Source organism: Malus sylvestris, chromosome 12 (assembly GCF_916048215.2).
Source record: "Malus sylvestris chromosome 12, drMalSylv7.2, whole genome shotgun sequence".
Taxonomy (NCBI): Eukaryota; Viridiplantae; Streptophyta; class Magnoliopsida; order Rosales; family Rosaceae; genus Malus; species Malus sylvestris.
Window position 1 is genome coordinate 1,662,808 of NC_062271.1, and position 23,587 is coordinate 1,686,394.

General features: G+C 36.2%; 1 protein-coding gene and 3 long non-coding RNA genes across 6 annotated transcripts; 1 reads left to right on the forward strand and 3 right to left on the reverse strand.

The window, feature by feature from the left end:
- The first annotated feature begins 7,148 nt into the window (after positions 1–7,148).
- LOC126593498 (DNA glycosylase/AP lyase ROS1-like) lies at positions 7,149–17,745 on the forward strand. Of its 3 annotated transcripts, none has more exons than XM_050259585.1 (21): positions 7,149–7,510; positions 7,615–8,133; positions 9,190–10,842; positions 10,921–11,328; positions 11,586–11,676; positions 11,764–13,111; positions 13,213–13,292; positions 13,475–13,559; positions 13,635–13,726; positions 13,806–13,874; positions 14,006–14,042; positions 14,125–14,207; positions 14,611–14,795; positions 14,865–15,132; positions 15,448–15,484; positions 15,600–15,663; positions 16,008–16,147; positions 16,275–16,340; positions 16,437–16,551; positions 16,637–16,675; positions 17,290–17,745. In XM_050259585.1, exons 2-21 carry the CDS (start codon positions 7,770–7,772, stop codon positions 17,403–17,405), a joined length of 5,340 nt encoding a protein of 1,779 aa, XP_050115542.1. In that variant the 5' UTR covers positions 7,149–7,510; positions 7,615–7,769; the 3' UTR covers positions 17,406–17,745. The 3 variants fall into 3 exon arrangements, with proteins under 3 accessions (XP_050115542.1, XP_050115543.1, XP_050115540.1); XM_050259586.1 differs by having other exon boundaries at positions 11,764–12,679; positions 12,752–13,111; positions 14,611–15,132; XM_050259583.1 differs by having other exon boundaries at positions 14,611–15,132.
- Positions 8,538–9,289, reverse strand: LOC126593505 (uncharacterized). Its single transcript, XR_007612970.1, has 2 exons — positions 9,150–9,289; positions 8,538–8,767 (listed from the first exon to the last, which is right to left on the reverse strand). It is a non-coding gene; the product is annotated as an uncharacterized LOC126593505 (long non-coding RNA).
- On the reverse strand, positions 14,201–15,001 carry LOC126593503 (uncharacterized). The gene is made up of 3 exons (XR_007612968.1): positions 14,865–15,001; positions 14,595–14,795; positions 14,201–14,321 (listed from the first exon to the last, which is right to left on the reverse strand). It is a non-coding gene; the product is annotated as an uncharacterized LOC126593503 (long non-coding RNA).
- LOC126593504 (uncharacterized) lies at positions 17,692–19,512 on the reverse strand. Its single transcript, XR_007612969.1, has 2 exons — positions 19,360–19,512; positions 17,692–19,276 (listed from the first exon to the last, which is right to left on the reverse strand). It is a non-coding gene; the product is annotated as an uncharacterized LOC126593504 (long non-coding RNA).
- Positions 19,513–23,587: the final 4,075 nt, after the last annotated feature.

Genomic DNA, 23,587 nt, shown 5'->3' on the forward strand with positions numbered 1-23,587 from the left:
TTTCTTATTTTGTCCGATGATATTTTAACACATGCTTTAGTGTTTTAAAAAATAACGGACATGTTATTATTATTATTTTTTATTTTTTATTTTTAAAAATAAAGAACACGTGATGTTACTTTATTAAATTAAATTAGAAAATAAATATATAAAACACTCATTAATGAATACCTAAATATTATCCTACAAAAGCTAAGCCATGAAATTCTAAAACAAATTCCCTATTTGTTTAAGAATTTGCTTTAGATAAAAAAAAGCTGCATGAAGGGCCATTCCAATGGAATCAACAATTTGCTTTAGGACAAAGTAAAGAAAAACTTCAAAGGCTTGTTGTTATATGAGTCAAATATAAATTTTTTTTACTTACAAATAAAATAAAAATGCTATCAAACTTTAACACTAATTGATAACTACATTATAATTAAATTGGGAATGATATTAATATTGACTTGTGGAAAGCTTAACCATCTCTGATACTTTGAGTCTTGACACAGTAACTTGGTCTTCCAAACATTTTCATTTCCTTAATAATATAATAGATAAAAAAATATGAAAAAGGACAAACATCTGAACTCACAACAACCATATTTACAATCATTCTTTATTCAAAAACCTTAAATCACGTCACATCAAATTAAAGCACCTATACATAGTTTCAATAAAATTACGCCTACTAATTTGCCCATTTAGTAGAATAAGAGTTTTCTTAATTCCAATGAAAATAAAAAAATAAAATTAATAAAAAGAATTTGAAAATTTTGAATTTTAATCAAAATGACATAAAGATGTTATAAGTGAATAATAATATAAGTGACTTTTTAGAATAAAAATATCATTTTTATTAAAAATGAATAGTACAAAAAATGTTTCGTTAAAACTTTCAAGAAAAAAATATATAAAATTGAGAAATGCAAAAGAGTTTCTAACAAAAGTGAAGCTCTCTATAGATTCTCCGCCAGGTCATATCTTTGATACAATATGACACCAAATTGACAAAGTGACAAAAAAATCATATAGAATTCACTTTAACAAAATCTCTTTAACATTTCTCAATAATTTTTCTCTTAGTATTCTCCAAACTGAAGCCCAACTAATGGATTTACTTTTGTCCAAATCTATTTATTAGATAACAGATTAGATATCTCCACATTTTTTTCAGTGCCCTATACCAACCTATAGCATGTGTGAATTTACATGAAAGTGCATGCCTCGAAACTTTTACACTTAATCATCATTTGACAATAAAAAATACATATTACTTTATGAACAATACTTGGCTACTCAAAGATGAATAGGAACTCCAACTCAAAATTCTTAGTGTTTTAATCACGGAGCTTTGTGCTTATGATCAAAACTGTTCTTATTATAAATTACCATATAAAGATCACATCTGCAAAAAATAATTAAAATTAAGATCGTTTAGTCAATTTATTGTAACAAATACATAGACGGTTCATAATGTTTTTACCAATACCATTCATTTGTTTTAAAATAATTTAATGACTAAACGACCTTAATTTTAATTGATTTTTTGCAGAGGTGATTTATAATAAGAACGGTTCTGATTATAAACACGAAGTTCTATATATTAACAACGAACAATTTTAAGAAATTTTAAGTAGAAGTTCGTACTCATCTTTGAGTAGCCAAGTATTGTTCTTACTTTATATACGTTTAAATTTCCAGCCAATTTTTTCCATAATGTTTAGATTTAAAGTTAAGAAACAAAACATATACAAAACTAAAATTGAACATAATGTAAATACAAAAATTCATTACAATATAAAAAAGTGTAGTAAATAAACATAAAAAATTAGAATATATCATAACTTTTAGATTGAATTAAGTCTGGCAAAGAAAAAATTGGATCGAAAGCTTCCTCTGGGTACATCTAGATTTCCAGCCAATTTTCCCATAATGTTTAGATTTTAGAACCTTTAAAATCGGGATATGATTTTTCAATCCAACGTGTACCCTAAGTAGTCCCAAATATTTGGATGAGCATGTGAGGTTTCACAAACATTTTAATATTGACATAAAAACAGGTATAAAGTATAATTTTAAATTAAAAAGAAAATAATATCATTAGTATAAGATGTGTCTAATTATGTGTACTATAAACAAACAATAATATTTTATGCTGCCACATATGTATCTAATGTGTTCGCATTGACGACAAAAGTTTTGACACAATGAGTGACGTAATCAGTACAGTACAGAAAATTTTGTTTTATATAAAGATGAGTGTTGACTATACATATTTTAAATCGCACTAACTGTGACTATTTTTATTTGTGTTGACAATGTATATTCAAACAATCATTGTAATTGTCATGTCAGAACAGTAGCGATCTAAATCTAATGCCATCAAACAGAAAGAAGGATTCCAAACCAATGAAATGTACACACATTTATGAAGTGTTGGTCTTTTTGTGTAACACCATTTGAACTTCTATTCAAAATGGTTTTACGTTAAAAAAAAAATAAGGGATGAAATTCTAACAGAGTTACTCAAACTATTTTTTGTTATAATTGAGAAGAAAAAAAAAAAGAGGATTGGATTTTTACATAAAATTAAATAACTAGAATTTGAAGTTTTACAAAAGAGAGGAAAAGAAGAGGGGAATATAAAACATGAATCTTACTTTTGTGCAAAAATATATTGTGTAATACGACATTAGTAAATATGATACAAATAGTTTTATTTTTATTTAAAGCCGTCCTACTTGCATGGATCCAATGTCAAATCCCGCATTGACGACAAATCTCTAATATCTTCGCATTGACAAAAGTTCCAACACAATGAGTGACGTGAACAATTTTGTTTCATATAAAGGCGAATGTTGACGATACATATTTTCAATCAAGCTGACGATGATTATTTTAATGATTTATGTTGACGATGTATATTCAAACAATCATTGTGATCGTCATGTTAAAACGACCGCAGTCTAAATCTTGAACCACCAAACAAAAAGAACTCCAAACCAATGAAACAGTACAAACATTTATATTGTATAACCCCACACCAATACTAGAAATTTAAGCACTAACCCTAGTAAAAAGGAGGGGAATCCTCCAAGGCTCCAACCAAGTTGCAGATTTTATTTTCTCTTTCTTGGGGCTTCTTCATTTTTGTTTGCTTCCCCCAAAAACTTTACAATCATAATGAGCAACGTAATCAGTAAAGCAGAAACAATTTTGTTTTATATAAAGATGAGTGTTGACAATACATATTTAAATTTTACTGATAACGATTACGTTAATGATTCATGTTGATAGTGTACATTCAAACAATTATTGTAATCGTCATGTTAAAACTATTGTGATCTTAATCTGGTGCCACCAAACAAAAAGAAGGATTTCTAACCAATAAAATGGTACACATTTATGAAGTAACAATCTTTTTGTGCAACACCATTTGAACTTTTGTCCAAAATAGTTTCAAGTAAAAAATAAGGGATGAAAATTCCAACAAAGTTACTCAAACTACTTGTTATAATGGAGAGAAAAAAAAAAGATTGGATTGTGTTTACATAACATTAAACAACTAGAATTTGAAGTTATAAAAGAAGAGAAAAAGGAGAAGGGAATACAAACCATGAATCTTACTTTGTAACAAAAAAAACAATTTACAATACGACATTAGTAAATATGATACAAATAATTTTATTTTTATTTAAAGTTGTCCTACTTGCATGGACATCTAATGTCAAATCCGCATTGACGACAAAAGTTCCAACGCAATTTGTGACGTAATCAATAAACTACGAACAATTTTGTTTTATGTAAAGACGAGTGTTGGCGATACATATTTTTAATGGAGCTGAAGATAATTAGTTTAATAATTTATGTTGACAGAGTATATACAAACAATCATTGTAACCGTCATGTCAGAACGACCGCAGTCTAAAATCTTGAGCCACCAAACAAAAAGAATTCCAAACCAATGAAATGGTGCACACACTTAAATTGTCTAACCCCACACAAACACCAGATATTTAAGCACTAACCCTAGTTTAAAGTAGGTGAATCCTCCAACCAAGTTGCAGATTTTATTTTCTCTTTTGGCCATGAGTGTTTGGATCGTTTTCTTGGGGGCCTCTTCATTTTTGTTTGCTTCCCCCAAAAATCTTACAATCACAAAGCACTAAAGCAACCACAAAGCACTAAAGCAACCAATGCATGCCACTTCTACTGTTTTGTTCGGCCGGCATGGATGACACCTGCCCCTCAAATGAAAAAAATAAAGAAACACCAAACCATAACCCTAACCCTAACCCTAATTTTCAGTTCCATATTTATCCTCATCATTTTAGTACGTGGGCATTGCACTACAAATTAAAGTTGTCAACTACCAAGAATTAATATAACCAAACTCAGTACGAAAAACGTAAATGACACTGAGAAAATACACATAAGCGCAAACCGTTTGGGATGTTTAAAATTTATTCAATATGATTGATATTTCTATGAAAGTATCGGACAAATCACATAAACATATGAAAAATGGATGAAGTTTAAACTTCACTTCATATCAGAGAAACTCTTAAATTTCGTCGATATTTTCAACATATCGATTAAATATCAGAAAAATTCTTATATTTCGTAGCAGCGTTTGACATTCCATAAAATTTCATTTTAAATTTTCATCAGTTTCATTATAAAAAAAAAAAAAACAATATCGATATAGTATTAATATATCCACTAATATTCCCACCTATATCGATATCTTAAAATCCTGACCGTCTGTAGCTGAATTGGTTACGACTAATTCATTATTACAGACCGATCTGGAGTTCGATTTCTCTATTCCCTCTATATCGCCTGAGTCAGAAAAATGAAGCGAACTGACCTGGCAGCCCTAAGACAGGTGTCACGAAATGAGGCATGTAGCAGGAACAGAAGGTGGTGCCATGGGTGAGTGTCACAAGCGTTTCGTAACAGAAAACGTCAGAAGCAAACGCGAAAAGAGGGAGATAAGATTCTTTGAAATGGCTTTCGAGCCGTGAGTCACGAGCGGTGACCGACACATTGGCGTGTACGGTCAAGCAAAGCAAGGAGGAGTGAGAAGGTAGAGCGAGAAACGGGCATGAGATCATCACCCTTAAATTTCGGTTTCGATAAAATTAAGGGTTTTTGGATCTTAAGCTACCAAACCCTATCCCTTCCTCATCCAAACAAAAAGAAATAAAAGAAATTCTTTTCCAATTAAATAAAAAACCAACCAAAAATCTTTTGTTATTTTTAATATAATTGCCAAATTTGTATTCCAGTTAATTACCACTTAAAAGTAGTTTCTAAACCAAATTGATACATGCCACTAACAGTAAGTTTAAAATTCAGCTCATATATGTATTCTTCTTTACTATTAAGTAGATATTTTAGATTCAATTCTCATCAAATGTCAATTTGAACCACATTATTATAATTCATTATGAAATTTAACTTACTTTTCATCTTTTAGTGTAGATAATATCATTTGTTAAAATAATAATAATAATAAGTTCTATATTTAATTATTATAACTGAATTATTGTGTGACTTAATTCAAAAATTATAAACACAAATCACCTGATATAAATATATATATATGTATGTGTGTGTGCGCGCTTGTATGTGATGTGATAGTGCTTATGAAGATGTGTTAGGTTTGAAGATCCCAATAATATGTTGATAGTTAATGTGGTTGAAAGCAATTGACTTTTCATTTGTGTGAGTGAAAAAGCAGAGATACTAAATAAAGTTAGTCTCTGAGAATAGGCGGCGCACCTTCGCACGAAATGATATAATAAATTTTTGAATAAAAGACGCATATGATTATTTAATTTATTTATCATAGGAAAAGAAGCAGAACAGTCTTCCAATCATGAGACAGGTGAAATGAAAACAATACATATGTTTGACTTTTGTCTGGTAAAAAGTTGTTGAAATCTATCGATCATGTAGGACCCATTTAAGTTTTCATCGACCTAAAATTTCGTTACGACCCGTACGTCAAATCGTTACGGAAACAAACTCTGACACAACTACTTACAAAAAATGCATGAGCATGCAAATTCAAAATAGGGTAGCCCTATAGTATAGTAGGTTAACTAATCCTTGATAAATAATGAATTATCATCAATATTAAGCAGAAGAATTAGCACTAATCAAGATTATATATCACCACATAAAATGACCCACCATGAAATGACCATCATGAATCAATGCCACATGCGCGCCAAATTCAATCAACACCTAAAACTTCCACCTAGAAAATTGTGCCCCCTTTCCTCATCCAATGAGGGGACCACTAACACCGTAACCGATGGCTCCGTTAGCTGGGATTTGCCGTGACGCTCAGGGACGAAAAATAAACCAAAAGTACACCACCAATTAGCATCGTAATAATCGCCCAATTTCTAACCAAACGACGCCGTATTCGTGCTAAGCCGGACCCGTTATTGACTTTGGCCACGCCTGCACGTGCCAACCTTGGCCAGTAAAACGGAAAGGGATCCTCACCGGATTTTTTCCTAGGATTTTAGGAATTTTGTAATTATGATCGTTCATCGTATATCATACGGTCAAGAATCGTTTCAAAATTTAAAATTAAGTATAAATAATACCAAACAAAAATTAACCATGATATACAATATACGATGAACGATCACAATCACAATCACAATCACAGTCACGATCACAACCTAAAACAAATTCACATATTTACCACTGAAAGTATCCAGCAATTACACTACCTCCATATGTACGAATTACATTTTCCATTTCCTACCCTAAACTGTTACGCGGAAAGCAAAGGACTTGCAACTCAAGTAATATAAAACATTTATCACTACACTCGCGGTCTTACGTTCAATCCCATGTCCAACTATCACTTGTACTAAAAAAAATTAATACACAAAAAGTTTTTCAAGCTCAAGTTTGATTCACCTAAATAACGAAAATGATATATGTTTTTATAAAAACAGTGTTTCTATCTCCATTCAATTAGAAGATGTTTCAAATTTAACTCACCTAAAAGATAAAAACGATACATATTTTGAGTAAGTCTGATACTTAGTTGTGCATGTCGTGAATGCATGGCTGTGTGAGTACATTATAAAGTCTTTGTTAATTAGTTTTCTATATAATTATCAAATCGTTTACCGGGAAAGGGAGTCATCAGTTATATCTAAACACCTCAATGGGACTCTCTGTTGTTTGGCTTCTTTCTTTTCTGTTCACATTTCTTTCACTCCCTGATTAACTTTTCCCCATTTTTGATTCTTTCTGAGGGTTGAATGAGATCTGGGCAGTCACTCAAATTTTGGGTAGCTCTATAAATCCTCTCGGATTTTGCCAATATTTTATCTCTCCGTGCAATAAATTCTACCAAACAGCTGAGAATAAAGTGGCATTATCCGTGGAGATTTCTGTTTTCCCCATCTTATTTAATTAAACTGAAAATTTTCGGTGATTGAGAGATCTGAATTTTATCAACCAGATGATGCTGAGTGTAATGTTTATGGTGAGCTGGGTAAACTCTCATGTTTTGTTGTGTTCTTAGCTCAAAGCTAGGTTTTTTTTCAGCTGGAAATTCTCAAATTTTGCGGTTTTGTTTCTCTGTGGCAGGTGATTCAATAAAATGGGGAAGAGAAGGATGAAGAATTCTTGATTTCGAGAAATCGAAATCGAAATCCCGCCTTGAAGGAACTGAATTGAGTGAGTGAGGAGAAATCTAAGAACTTAAGAGGTGGGTGGATCCCTCTTAAGGCAGAGGGATCGGAATGGGTGAACAGGGAGGAGATCAAAGTTCTTGCTGTTGGATGCCACCAACTCCTTACAGGCCTATTCTCACCAGACCGGAGACCAAATTGCGGCCGGAAATTTCGACGTCCTCGAGACCATTGGGGGTAGAAGAAATTCAAGAGAATAGATTAGTTATAGACTTGGATCCGGATCCCGCGGAAGAGAGCGGATTTGTTTACCATGGAGCTGGAGTTGGAGCCGGCAGCGGCGTTGAAACTTCAACGGACGCTTATTTCCGCCGCGTGGCACAGTGGAGAGATGTCCCTTGCAAAGAGCTCATGATCCTCGCGGTGGCCTCTGCGAATGATGGGAGCGGTAGTGCAGTGCTGGGAGATACTCAGCGTAAGTGCAACCAATTGAGTTTTAAGTTGTTATTTGTACCACATTTACTAAATCGCGACGAATGCCAGCGCATGTGCAGACCCATGTGTATCTGGACCCACAGACCCACGTGGATCTGTGCGTTTGGACCCACGTGCGTCTGGCCCTCTAATCATTAGAGAACGGCGGGACGCACGTGATTTCTTCTTTATTAGGAGAAATTCTTGCATTCGAACTTCTGTATGCGGCACCACTCGCCGCAGCCTATAAGACGACTATCTCTCTCCTTTTGTCTTGTCACGTGATGAGAGATAAAAACACACTAAAGTCTTCCATAACTTTTCATAGAGTTGTTTAGTGACCAATAAATGGAGAGACTTGCATGAATGCTACTTTTTTCCTCTCACGTGAGGAGAGAAGATGCATACGCAAAGGGTACTCGCCTGGTTGCAAGTTGAGCCCCATATAGCTTTATACTTGATTTTTGCTATGAACTCTAATTTTTACTATCTTACACCACAAGCAAAGCATTTTAAACAAATTCATCAGTCTATTGAGAAGTGAAGAATATAATTACCGTACAAGAAGTAAACTCGGCAGTCACCGAATTTAAGGGCTGGAGAGCCGCCTTAGCATGGATAGTTTCGGGAAGTGTCTACAAACAGCATGAATGTGATAATTGTCAAAACAAGTAAAAACGTTCGAAATGAAAATACTGATAGCAGGCTACATAAGGGGTAGAGTGTTCAGGAATACGATACCTAGAAGATAGTAATGACTGCTAAATACTTGCACTATGCATGATAGAACAAGTAATGAGACTGTTCTCACACACCTCATTTGTCATATATTCTGACTGCAATAATTGAGTTGTGTATTGATGTGTTGTATGAATTTCTGATTTTCGGTAAGAATTTTATCGTGGGGAGCAAATTCTCCATGATTACTACCAGTTTTTTTACAAGATGTCGACTTATGTTAATTTTAAGTGCAACTCTACAAATCAACAACAAAGTTTGTAGTTAGTTTTTTTTTACCTCTTTGATCAGTAGATGAACCGATATTTCTTCTATGCAGATGAATTTTCATTCCCTGACAACCATCCTTATGATCTGAATATTCCACCTCCGACTACAAATGGCCAATTTGCACCTATAACACCAGATAAGTCCATGAGAGTTGACAGTGAACAAATGTATCGAATTCCGAGCTCCAATGCTGACGATGGACAAGGCCAGGAGATAGAAGAGCAATGGGATGCTAATTCTGCGACAATTAATATCATTGATCTGGAAAACAATAAAGATATAGAAAAATCTGCTGTGGATTCATCACAAGCTACTTTCTCCACGCAGCTCCAGGAACACTGCAACCCTGACAAGGAGGTGAACATCAGTATCGACTTGAACAAGACACCACAACCGAAACAAAGAAGGAGAAAGCACAGGCCGAAGGTGATTATAGAAGGCAAGCCAAAAAGAAACACACAGCCTTCTGTTTCTATGGAAAATCCAAAACCCAAAAGAAAGTATGTGCGCAAGAGTACACTCAATAAAAGCACAACTCCTCCACCGCAGGAATCTACAGAGCATATTGATTCAAATAATCTGCAGCCTACAAAGAGATCATGCAGAAAGGCTTTAAATTTTGACGCAGAAGAACCAAGAGATGGAAGTTCCTCAAGCAAGTCTTTACATGTGGGTTCACAATCACAGGAGATGAATGTTGGCACCAATGGAGTTCAAACAAATTCAACCGCACCACACAGAAATGAAGTTGAATTGGTGGCAGATAACACCAAAGCAGGCATAGCCCAAGATCTCATCCGTTCTACGAGCAGAATGCTGAAACATTACTTGTCATTGCCGGACCAACAACCTCCAAGCACACCACAACAAACGAGAGGTTCTACTACATATGTTGATTCCCAAAAGGAGGCTGCAGAAGAAGTAGGACAAATGAGCACTCATAGTGGATACAATGCACAAACCATGTTGGATCGGGACACTAGATCATCCCAACGAAGTGCAAATGATTCCACCCACAGCACAACTACGGTTCTGACAATAGAAGAACAAGCAAAAAGATCAAAGAGAAATTATTCGAGTGCTGTTGAGCAAGAAGATCCTAGGACCAGAAATTTATATGGGGCAAACTATAATAATTTGCCGGCATACTACAATGTGATGTCATGGGTGCATTTTCCATACATATACAAGAAGAAGAGGACTGATAAGGTGCAAAATTCTACCATACCAAGCACCTCGTATCATGTGAATATGGCAGAAAACATATGGAGACCATCGGCAGCTGGCTGCTTGACTCCTGGTCCTCAAGTAAATGCTGGTAATGTTTCAACTGCACTTGAAGAAGTGGGAAATAACCCTCAGGATAGACCACAAAGTGTTCACAGTTTCCTGCCCTTGTATCAGACAGAGAGGTCAACAAAGAGAAGATCTAGTTGCCCTACAAGGGTTCGCAACTTGGCTTCACTAACCAGAACACCAGAGCACATACTGCACAGAACCTGTCTCGCCAATCAACCACCCACTGATGGCAATGGTCAAAGAGTGAATCAATTTGACAGATCTCAGACATGCATTGACGCCCTAGTCACAGACGTGGGTGCAACACTCGCAAAAAGGAAGAGGACAAAGAGAAATCCACTTTCCAGTTCACAACGAGGTCTTCTAATATATAAGAACCAGCCATATTTTGCCACAGCATCAGGTATGTCAGTTTTCGTGTGAAGGTTGTTTCCAACTCCGCCAATCATCTTTGGTAATTTTACTTGATCATCAATTGCAGGTGTTCCTCCACAAGTACCATTCGAACAACTGCTTTCTGCTATTACTGAGCACTTCAAATGTTTGGACATTAATAGAGAAAATAGCAGCAGATTTGCCTATCACAGGTATAATGTCAACTCTTCTTACAAGGCACAAGATCAAGAGCACAACGCACTGGTTCTTTATAGAAGAGATGGCACTGTTGTACCATTTGATGGTTCTTTTGATCCAATTAAGAAACGTAAAGCGCGACCTAAAGTTGACCTTGATCAAGAGACTGATAGAGTATGGAAGCTTCTGCTGGAAAATATAAACAGTGAAGGTATTAATGGCACAGATGAGGAGAAAGAAAAATGGTGGGAACAAGAGCGTAAAGTGTTCCGTGGACGTGCAGACAATTTTATTTCACGAATGCATCTTGTGCAAGGTACAAATTCTTCCATTTTCAGGGGAATTCATATTAAACAAGTCATTTCAAATCTTATCTCATGCAATACAGTTCTACATACTGCAAGCTACTCAAGGAAAAAGAATATGCATTCTGTACGTTCATGTACTGACCATCATGCTAGTCTCAAGCACCTTGGGAACCCTTATGCATATACATACAAATACAACGCTATTCTTCAATTTTAGATATAAGTTACAACTTCATATTCTAACAGTATAATATTACTTTAACAGGAGATAGACGCTTCTCTCCGTGGAAGGGATCAGTTGTGGACTCAGTGGTTGGAGTTTTCCTTACTCAAAATGTTTCAGACCACCTGTCTAGGTAAAGTAACGTTTCTATATACAACTAGAGAATTTGACATTAGATAAATTACAAGTGAGAAATTCTCTAATATGTACCTCCTTACAGCTCTGCGTTCATGTCAATGGCTGCACATTTTCCCCTGAAGTCAAGGAGCAACGAAATATCATGCGATGAAGAAGTTGCGAGCTTGGTCGTAGATGAACCAGAAGTATGCATTAGTGAGAATTCAAACCAGCCAGGTTGTGACTGGAGTTCCCTAACGTTCCATGACGCTGAGCATAGTGAAGAAAAAGTTGTCAACAGACACAATAACTCTGGAAGCACAACTGAGGGTGTTATCTCAACAAATGAAGCACAATGCAAGCTTTCACATCCATCTGAACCTGGTCTGGGAATGTATCCTAACTCATTAATGAACAGGTCAACCACCAAGATCACAAGAACAGAATTGTACCTGCAGGAGGATATGAGAACGTACAATGGAGTTTCATCTCAAAATTCTGTGGATTCTTCAACTTCACAAACTGTGGAAAAGACAGGATCGTGCGAGAGCAACTCAGAAACAGAGAATCCGCCTAATAGATGTGAAAACAGCAGTTTAGATCACTCCACTTCGTTTGTGGAGCTTTTACAGAGGGCCGAATCAAGTATGCTGCATTACAGTCTCGGGAGCACCCATATGTCCTCTCATGACATATCAAACTGTGGAGGTTACCAACCTGCATGTGTGCAGCATAATGACCAAAGATGTGAGATAAACAGAGAAGCATCCCTTGAGCCTTCCAGTAACTGTTGTTTGAATCTAACCCCCAACCCAGGAGTACAGCAAGTTGAGTACTTTGATTTGTACGGAGAAGTAACCCAGTCTTCTTATGCATCCAAAAATAAATGTGAAGATAGTCCGAGTGAAAGAAGTGCACTAACATCAGAATCTCCCAGTCAAGATACAACACATAACAAGCTGACAGTGAATGTTCAAGAAGCACCAAGATGTTCCGGAAATTCATGCAATAACATTCAGGTAGGCAATAATATGGCCCAGTCTCAACTCGGGTTGGCTGGGAGCTCAAATAATGTTGACATACATTCTCAGGAGCAAAACAGTAAGATACAGCAAAGTTGCTTGAACATTTCTGGAGGGACCACAGATGTTATGCAGAAGGCAACAGAGTTGGGTTCAAATGAGCAGAGTAATTCAGTTAACAAGGAGTTCAGTAGTACGAATGCTGCTACCTCCAACACAAAGAACAGAAAAGCTGGAAAAGAGAAAAAAGATCAGCAAGATTGGGACAAATTAAGGAAACAAGCAGAATTAAATGGAAAGAAAAGGGAAAAGACAGAAAATACAATGGATTCCTTGGACTGGGAAGCCGTAAGATGTGCAGATGTTAATGAGATCGCCCAAACCATCAAAGAGCGGGGGATGAATAATATGCTTGCAGAACGAATCAAGGTAAAAATAACATTAAATATAATTCTCAAATTTGTCAGTGTGCCCGCTAGACACAGAAAACCTTTTTAGATCAGCTGATGTTTATTGAGAAATTTGTGCAGGATTTCCTTAACAGACTGGTCAGAGAGCACGGTAGTGTTGATCTTGAATGGTTGAGGGACGTTCCACCTGACCAAGCAAAGTAAGCTTGCTGAACTATCCAACCCATTTCTAATTATAAAAAATAAATTCCCAAAAACCAATCGCTTGCCTCGCATGTCATATCAAAATGCTACAGCTGTGTTCTACAGTATATGAATATGATGTGCTGAATATGAATATTCTTACGTGGTTTGCATTCCATAACTATGTGATATGTCACAGAGAGTATCTGCTGAGCTTTCGCGGATTGGGGTTGAAAAGCGTGGAATGTGTGCGGCTTTTGACACTGCACCATCTTGCTTTTCCAGTAAGTATATATTAAAAATATGACTGACCAGAATAGATGCAACAGATCTCAATATGTATAGTTGAATCTTTGAAGGTGGACACAAATGTTGGACGTATAGCTGTACGGCTTGGATGGGTACCCCTTCAGCCCCTGCCTGAGTCATTGCAGTTGCATCTTCTTGAACTGTGAGTTTTATGAGCCACCATGTTACTTTTGCAAAGCATTTCCAATTGGCACTGGAGCTGATCTTTCTGTCCTTTATAGGTACCCAGTGCTGGAATCCATACAAAAGTATTTGTGGCCACGACTGTGCAAGCTTGACCAAAGAACATTGTATGCACAAAATCAGATAAAATCTTCACATTAGTACACTATATTGTATTTATAAGCATGATTTTGGAAGAGTTGCTCTTCCATGAAACTGGATACTAATTGGACAAAAACATTTCAATTTTTGTGAACAGGTACGAGCTGCATTACCAAATGATAACATTTGGAAAGGTATGTCATCTTATTATTTATGTGAAGTAATTTGTCTTCACATTCAGACTAAGAACGAATAAAATATCATCCTTTGACACAGGTCTTCTGCACGAAAAGCAAGCCGAATTGTAATGCATGCCCGCTGAGAACAGATTGTAGGCATTTTGCAAGCGCATTTGCGAGGTTTGCAAATCAAGTGTTCCATCCTTTGCATCTAAAAGCCACAATCTCCATTATAGTTCTGATAAATAACATTCGTTTGTCCACCACCAATTAGATCCCTTTTGGATGTTAAGACTGATAAGTAAAAGATATAGGCATAAGCAACTGTATAAATAAAAAATTCATTGTGACTCACTTAAGGCATATTAACGGTTGTATTATCGATTTATTAACATAAGGAAAAAATCTTAAGCATGCACGTAGTTAGAACAACATGGAAGGTTTCATGAATCATATTATAATGTAATCAAAATTGTGAACAAGGAACATCAGATATCCTACCGCAAATTGGCCAATAACAATTCATAGAACGTACTTTACTGTAAGATTATCTGTTAAGTTACTTACAAAGAATGTTATGCAGTGCAAGGCTTGCGCTGCCGGGACCAGAGGAGCAAAGCATAGTGAGTGCAACTGAAGACAGAACTACCCATCCAAACCCTGCTGGTGTCAACAATAGAATGCCCTTGCCCTTCCCTCAGGCAACATACCAGCAATTGGAAGCAAGCCAGAAATCAGAAGTAAAATCTACATTTGGTCATTGTGAACCTACAACGTTCCAGCAATTGGAAGCAAGCCAGATATCTGACCCAAAATCTGCAGTTGGTAAATGTGAACCTATTATTGAAGAACCAGCATCACCAGAGCCAGTGTGTACACAGATATCAGAGGACATTGAGGACTTCTGTGAAGGTCCTGACGAAATTCCAACCATTAAACTTAACATTGAAGAGTTCACTCAGACTTTGCAAAATTATATGGAAAAAAACATGGAGCTTCAAGAAGGTGAAATGTCAAAAGCTTTAGTCTCTCTAACATCAGAAGCTGCATCATTACCAACTCCCAAGCTTAAGAACGTGAGCCGACTGCGAACTGAGCACCAAGTGTAAGTAGGAGCTTTCATCTCTACAGTAATTCAAGAAATATCTAGCATGCAAGATTTTGGTAAATGGATGTTTAAGTAAGCAATGGAAGATGAAAGATAAAAACGTGGCCAGGTAAGGTACCCAATAAAAATCATGCATCGTGCTGTCAAAAACTATATTGATTGTGTATCCAAAAAACATATCATCTTCCAAAATGAAGGAAAACATTTGGAACAAAAGCCCTACAACTTTCTACATAATGATGATTTTCATAAATATAATCACATAAAGCCAAACATCTTATATGCTACTGATTCTTGTTCTTCACAATGCAGCTATGAACTTCCTGATACGCACCCTCTTCTAGAAATGGTCAGTAATATCTATATATCTATCTAATAACAATGTTTAACAACCCCTTCTTTGGGTTTTTATGAGTCCAATAAGTACCTATCCCGAATTTAATATCTGCCTTTGCTTAATACAGTTGCATATGGATAAGCGAGAACCTGACGATCCGTGCAATTACCTTCTGGCTATTTGGACTCCAGGTATGCAGACAACAATAAAAACCAACAACCAAAATAATTCTTAAATCTGGTTATCCAATTTTCCTCTTTCACCCCCAAGTTCTCAACCCTATTTTGAGAGTTTAGTCTAGAACAATTTTCCAAAGTGGATGGCATAACCTTATGAAACTCAACAGTCCCCAATGTCACAGTGACTACTATTATCATTTGAACCCCGAATAAAAACTGGTTTAAGTTCAACACTAGACACATGCATAGAGCATCTCTACGCTTCTTGGGTGGGGTACTGCCCACAGTTAATACATATACTCTTTTTCTATATGTTTACTAGGCAATTCCACTAAATGCCTTGATGTTCATACCAGGTGAAACTCCAAATTCCATTCAACCACCAGAGAAAAGGTGTAGTTCTCAAGAACTTGGCAAATTGTGTGACGATATGGAATGTTTCTCATGCAACAGTGCACGGGAAGCAAATTCACAAACAGTCCGAGGGACTCTCTTGGTAAGAATATGCTAAACGACACTAGTATGAAAACCATGAATAACTGATAAAGCGAACTAAATACTTGTCACACCAATAGAAGTAAAGACAACAATGATGAGTGGTTACTTGTTCTGATCATGAACAGATACCATGCCGAACAGCAATGAGAGGGAGCTTTCCACTTAACGGAACCTACTTTCAAGTTAATGAGGTGAGATACAGTTTCATTCAGCTTAAGGTCTTTCACATCCTTAAGGCATCTGTTTCACGTTCAGGTGAAATTGATAACAAATACTGTCCAATGTAGGTATTTGCTGACCATGATTCGAGCATTAACCCAATTGATGTTCCAAGGGCTTGGTTGTGGAAGCTATACAGGAGAACAGTGTACTTCGGAACCTCGATACCAACAATATTTAAAGGTATAGATTGTAAAATATTATGCTTTGATCTGTTTTTAAATGTGTCTAACAATAAAATTTAAAATACTCTTCTTCTTCTGGCCAGGGTTATCAACACCAGAAATTCAGCACTGCTTCTGGAGAGGTATGAGAAAATGTCACTTACGCATTCTATGTGATCCTAGCAGTCTTCAAATGGTTAAATGTATGCACAAAGTGGCCATTAGGGTATTGTTGTTGAATTATACACCCATTCAAAACCTTATACTTGTAGGAAAGAAACATTAGGACTACTTCCCTTCAACATTCCAACACCCACTGCAAACCTTATACTTGTAAGAAAGGGACATAAGATCTACTTCCCTTGGAATGTTGCAATTCTAACATCTTTACCCAAGGAGCCAAGGATATTGTAATATCTTCCTCCTACAACTACCTAAGACACTTCATTAGCGTTCTGTTGGTTCGCACCAAGAATGTACTAAGACAAGCATGAACAGGATTATTTTGTACCTTACATAAAACTAATTGCTTCTTAGTAGATTAAACTTTCCTACCTCAAAATGACAAATGCTGAACTTGCCCAAGAAAGGGATCTACGGATACAAAGACTATGTTTACAACAAACTGGAACGTAAAGCATCTTATGGCTAAACTAATAGCAAAATCTGCTCTATTGACTTAATCTTGTGGCACTAACTGGCTCTAGGCAATTTCATTGCAATCTCTGTTTGTTCAAAAGTGCTGGTGTTTTTGCAGGATTTGTCTGCGTGAGGGGATTTGACCAAAAGACGCGGGCACCGCGTCCATTAATGGCACGACTGCACTTCCCAGCCAGCAAGTTGGTCAAAACAAAAGATAAGAGAGAGGAGTAGCCACCCGGAAGTCTCAAAGCAAGTCTATAGAGCAGCACATAGCCCACATTGAGCCACCCACAAGTTTCAAAGCAAGTCTATAGAGCTGCACATACCCCGCATTGAGTGGCAAAGCATTCAAAAGTTGTAAATTGGCTCGTGTAGTAAAGAGTCGAGTTCTAGTTTAGTTGTTTGCTCAATTGACTCAGAGGGCATTTAGCCATTTGTGTAAGAACGGCCAGCATAACCGAACGATACCATGCGGCTTTATACACTAGTTAGTTTCTTGAGCAAATTTAGTTCAAGGTTGTGAGCTTAGCAGTCAAAGATAGATAAAGATAGCTCAAGCTGGTGCAAAGTATTCCAACAGTTTTTTTTTTTTTCTTTGTGAGCAACAAAGTTTCGCTAAAATTGACACTCTGAACACACTAAACATACTGAAAAACGGAGGATAATATGTCCACTAAATACCAAATCCAGCCAAGTAGCAAACATGAATAAACTGTTCAAACAACATAATCCAGCCCCCCAAATCAAAATAAATATCAAAAAATGGAAACTCTTTTTAACTCTGTAGGGACAGAAGATCTAAATCTGATTTTATCTAACAGAACGTCCAACCCCTCCCCCACATAACCAGCAGAAATCCTTCTATTTCTTTCTAATCACAGTACCCAAAAAGTGACCAATACTCCACACCTCAATAGGATTTCAACCTTTGTCCCGCCGCCAATGCTTCTCAGCAAATATTACAGTACGGATAAAGAATAAAGGTGATGTGCACTTTCAGCTTCGCTCCTACATATCATACACCAATGGCAAGAAACGAAAACATTGGGTCCTGTTCTCTCAAGGAAATCCCAAATATCTACCCAACGAGAGCAATATTTCATGAAAGAACGCGAAACCCGAACCGTGGGAGGAGCTATTGAAACCAGGTGCAATCAAAATGACATTTCCTAATGATTGAAGTGTACAAAGCTGAGGTTCCAATCATAAACCAATTAATATCAGAGAGATCCAACTCCTTATAAGCTCTTGCACGATTTCTTAACTTTCCGCTGTAGCACAATTCTTGGCATCCTCACAGAAAGCTCCGGCACTCGCGAGTCATTTAGATTTCTACAGAAGCCAAAACCTAAGCAATTTGGGGAAGAGTTTACTAATACTCACATTCCTCCCAAAACCTCATTCCTTAGCCTTTTGTCTCCAAATGATATCTTCTCTGAACACTATTAACTCCTCAAAATATAATCCTAATTTTGCCCTCTCACTTCCCCCTTCTTCATTCAAACAGTTTTCTTCTTCTAACATCGAAAACCTCATTCAAATCCCTGCGAACCTTGTTCTTCTATATTTCCCCACCAATGGAGAATTCCTGATACTTAAAAATTTGCCCTAGCTTAAAAAATTCCTCAAATTTTAAATTCGAGAAGTTTCAGATTTATGAAACATTTCCTAAACTTCTGATGCTTAAAAATTACTCCTAGATTGAAATTTCCTCGAATTTTAAAATGGAGAAGCTTCAGATCTATGATTTTTTTTTCTCTCGAGATTATTCAAACAAACAGGCTATGTATTACTACCGGACTCAAGTTCCGAATCTTCAACAGAGCGATCAACGGTGACATCTTCGAAATCGATACAATCGAACATGAGCAAGCAAGTTTCAAATCGCTAAAGATGCAGAGCACGAAAAATGAAATCGAATGCAATTACAGAGAAAGAAAATCAACTACGATAAATCGAATCGAAGCGTACCTTTGGATTTGAATCTACTTGTGAGCCGTGAGAGGTGGATCGTAGATTTGAATAGCTCTCTCTCTCTCTCTCTCTCTCTCTCTCTCTCTCTCTCTCTCTCTCTCTCTCTCTCTCTCTCTCTCTCTTTAACGCTGATTAAGATGCAGAACATATGAAATCGAATGTGATTGCAGAGAAAGGAAATCGACTACGACAGTATCGAATCGAAGCATACCTTCGGATTTGTATCTGCTTGCGAGCCGCGAAGAGATGGATCGTGGATTTGAAGACTGAAGAGCTTTCTCCCTCTCCCTCTTCAGTAGCAGATACGAAGGGGTGGGGGGAAGAGAAACGCTCATTGCCGCCTTACCGCCATTTTCCTTTTCGGTTTCCCTCCCAAATTTCTCATCTTTCTTTCCTTTCGTGGTTTTAAAGTGAGACGAGTTACGTGGCGAGCTGTGGTCTGTTGTTGATTTACTCGATTGAGTTGTGTATTGCTCGCGCATGCATACGTTGACGGTTATTTGATCTAGTAAATATTTATTAATTTTATTTTGTATTATAATATTATGTTTATATTCTTTAGACCTTGAAAGAAAATTGTTGCATTAGAGTGAATCGAATTTTAGATCTATTATATTTAATTTAGTATCACACTATTTTTTATATTTTTATAAATGCTCGCGCATGCACATGTTGTCAGTTATTTGATCTAGTAAATATTTATTAATTTTATTTTTATTATAATATTATGTTTATATTCTTTAGACCTTGAAAGAAAATTGTTAGATTAGAGAGAATCGAATTTTAGATCTGTTACATTTAATTTAGTATCACACTATTTTTTTTTTTTTATAACATAAGTGAATTGGTAATATCACATTATGTTATGCACTAAAACAAAATATTTCGGAGAGTATTTGAATTGTACAGAGAATTTCATTTTCCTTTGGTTAGTTAGTTTATTTTCTAATAATTATACAATAATTTCTCATAAACGAACTCTCGCTTAGGCGTAGCCAAATTGTATAGAGCGTATTTACGTGTGTCTTCTATGTATTCAAGTTTAAATATTTACTTTTAATTTAAATTATTTTAAAGTATAATAAGAAAAACTTCCAACTACTTTCAACTTATAAGAAAGAGTTGTGCTTGTTAACTACACTGTTGTGCATTGGATCATCAACGATGATTAATCCTAAAATTGTTGATTTCAAATATAAATGGAATTATCAGAATTCAGTGAACGTCTATCCTTTAAATAAATAAAAAATTAAAATTAAAAAAAAACACTATTTAAGGATGATAATTAATGTGCAAGAGATATTATCACCAATAAAACATACTGACATGTTATTGGTATATTTTTTTTTCTTTTAAAAATGACGCTACAGGTGACGAACCACGATTATCCATTTCTTCTAAGCCCGAGGAGGCTAGTTAGGAATTCACCCTACTCGTGGCCACGATCAACTTTGATGTTTCACCAAACTCTCATTCTTGTAAATTATTCATGCCACTTCGGAAAAAGAAACGTGAGCTTGTCATCATTTTATATTATAACATTTAAATTAGCAACACCAATCGCACAATATTACTATCACGTCACGCCAAAGAATATGAATGCTTAAACACAATAAATGTAGTGAATGGTGGATTACACTGGTGATTAGGGTCTTATTCTTCAACTCAGTAAATCTCGAGTTCAAACGCTCCTTCCTCACTTTAGTATTGATTAGTATATATAAAAAATATATAATAAATATAAAAAGAATTGCATTAGATTGTGCAAATATTTTGACGTGAAAGTTGCAAGTGGCCATCGACATGATATATTTTTTTAGTCACAATCGTCCCCGCAATCAAGTTGAGGCAGGCCAAGCCACTATTTGATTTGCAATTGGTTGATCAACGTTTACCCTGGTTGTGCGATTCCAGGGTGTCCTTCGCTAGATTGAGCTATATGCAGGGTGGCAAGGGACTTCACCACTCTCACATGAGTCACATTGTAATATGTGCTTCTTTATTTAGATTATACTCTAAGTTCATGAGATATCGATATTTTATCCACTTATTATAACGTTGGATTAGCAACACAATTTTTACGGTGTTATTATCACACTAAAGAATAAGAACGCTTTGAAGGGAAATAACGTAACGAGTTACATTAAATCATGCAAATATTTGGAATATAAAAGAAGAAACGGTCGCATTGGTCTCGTAACCTACGCTGCTGTCGTTTCTAGCAACCAAATCGTTTATTTCACGTATTTCTTTTCTAATATTTGTTGGGATGCTCGCAATGATCTTGGAATCGATTCATTAGAGTACTTAAGCACCGCCACTATTAGCTCTGCACTTGGCTACTCAGCATCTACTGTAGACACAATACATAGTACCAATTTGTGTGGTTCCAAGTGTCGGCATTCAATTGATGACACACCCCGATCCAGAATGTCTACTAGGACTCCGAATCGAGCTGTGTTGGCCGCCACCTGGAAGGTGCCGAAGTCATAAAGTGATGATAAGGAAAGATGCAAATAAATTTAAATAAATAACAGAGTGCACTGTGCGTGGGTATGAACCCAAATCACACGTGATGTCAGAGCATAGTCAAGTACAGCAATGTAGGTATAAACCATACCCACAAAAGTAGCCACCTTAACAGGGACATGCCACGAATCCTCATCGATAAGGAACTTTGCTACTAGAACCTGGAGGGGCGCAAAACAGAAAATGTGAGTGGGCGAAAATAAAGTTTTTCAAGAATATCTCATTTATCAACATTCATAACCCCTTGCTGAAAAACCTGTATACTTTCCCATAAAATAATTTATATAACCATATATATCAGCAAATATCTCAAATCACAATCCTTTAACACTTTTAAGAAAATATGACATGCATACATATACATGAAATAAATGAATTAGTATTTGATGTATATATATGAAATGGTGATGTGCACGCACATGTGAGTATCAGGTGAGTTTATATTGTTTATATGAATTAATGACGATGTGATTTGTGTTGAGATCTCATAACCTGCACCCCTGGTGTCAGTGCTTATATTATTCACCCCGCACCATACACTCACCTTGGATCCAAGTAGGTGCATGTCGTATAGACCAATAGAGGGTTCCGACATGTCGTACAGACCATGAGAGGTGGTTCCGACTGTAGGTGACTTTAGATTATTATACAGTTGTTGATGAGAGAAGTACTAAAGCGTATTCTTACACCATTCTTGTCGTACAAACTACTTCAGGTAGTTCCGATTTATGTGTAGAGTAATGCCTTACAGGTCACAGTTGGTGACTCTGGTTGGATTGGATATTGAGCTATAGAATTAACCGTACATGACCAGCTGTAGGGTCTCCGGTTGATTTATCATTTCACCTAATTTATATTGATGCATCCATATTATGTTTCGAATTGTAACATCTCACATCGCCCAAGGGAATGATCATTAAATGTATATTATCATCTCTACCTAGCATGAGGCCTTTTGGGAGCTTATTGGCTTCGGGTTCCATCAGAACTCCGAAGTTAAGCGAGTAGCGAGCAAGAGCACTCACATGATGGGTGACCCACTGGGGAAGTTCTCGTGTGAGTTCCCAGAAACAAAACCGTAAGGGCGTGGTCGGGGCCCAAAGCGGACAATATCGTGCTACGGTAGTTGAGTGGGCCCGGGAAGTGATCCGCCCCGGGCGGGGATGTGATAATTGAGTTATGCAGGGTAGCGAGGAATTCAACTACCTTTTATCGAGTTTTAGCTAATTGAATCATTACAAAAACCTAATTAGGTCATTAACAAATACCAAAGAATTGACTTAAAAAATCCATAATAACAAAATAAATTGTCAAAATAAAAAGAGGAAACTGTTATTCACATACTCATTTAAAAAAAATCCATAATAACAAAAGAAACTGTCAAAATAAAAAGAGGAAAGTGTTATTCACACACTCATTTTTACTTCTCACATATATTTGTTAATTTTTTGTCATTGATCTTCTTCAATTCATTTGATCTGATGATCAAAAGTTGAGAGATATGTGTGAGAAGTAAAAATGAGTGCATTATAAGTAAAATTTGGTGTGTAGATAACACCACCCTATAAAGAATAAAAACGCTTAAAAGGGAAATAATATGAAGAATTACATTAAATCATGCAAATATTTGGAGATAAAAAAACAATAGATAGCCACATTGGCCTGGTAACCTACGTTGTTGTTGTTTCTAGAAACCAAGCCTTTAATATCACGTCTTTATTTTCTAAGATTTGTCGGGAAGCTCGCAATGATCTTGGACACGATTCATTGGAATACTTAAGCATCGCCACTATTTGCTTTGCACTTGGCTACTCAGCGTCTGCTGTAGACACAATACTTATTACCAAATTGTGCGGTTCCAAGTGTTATTGCTCATTTGAGATATGCAGTGTGGCGAGGACTTTGACCGC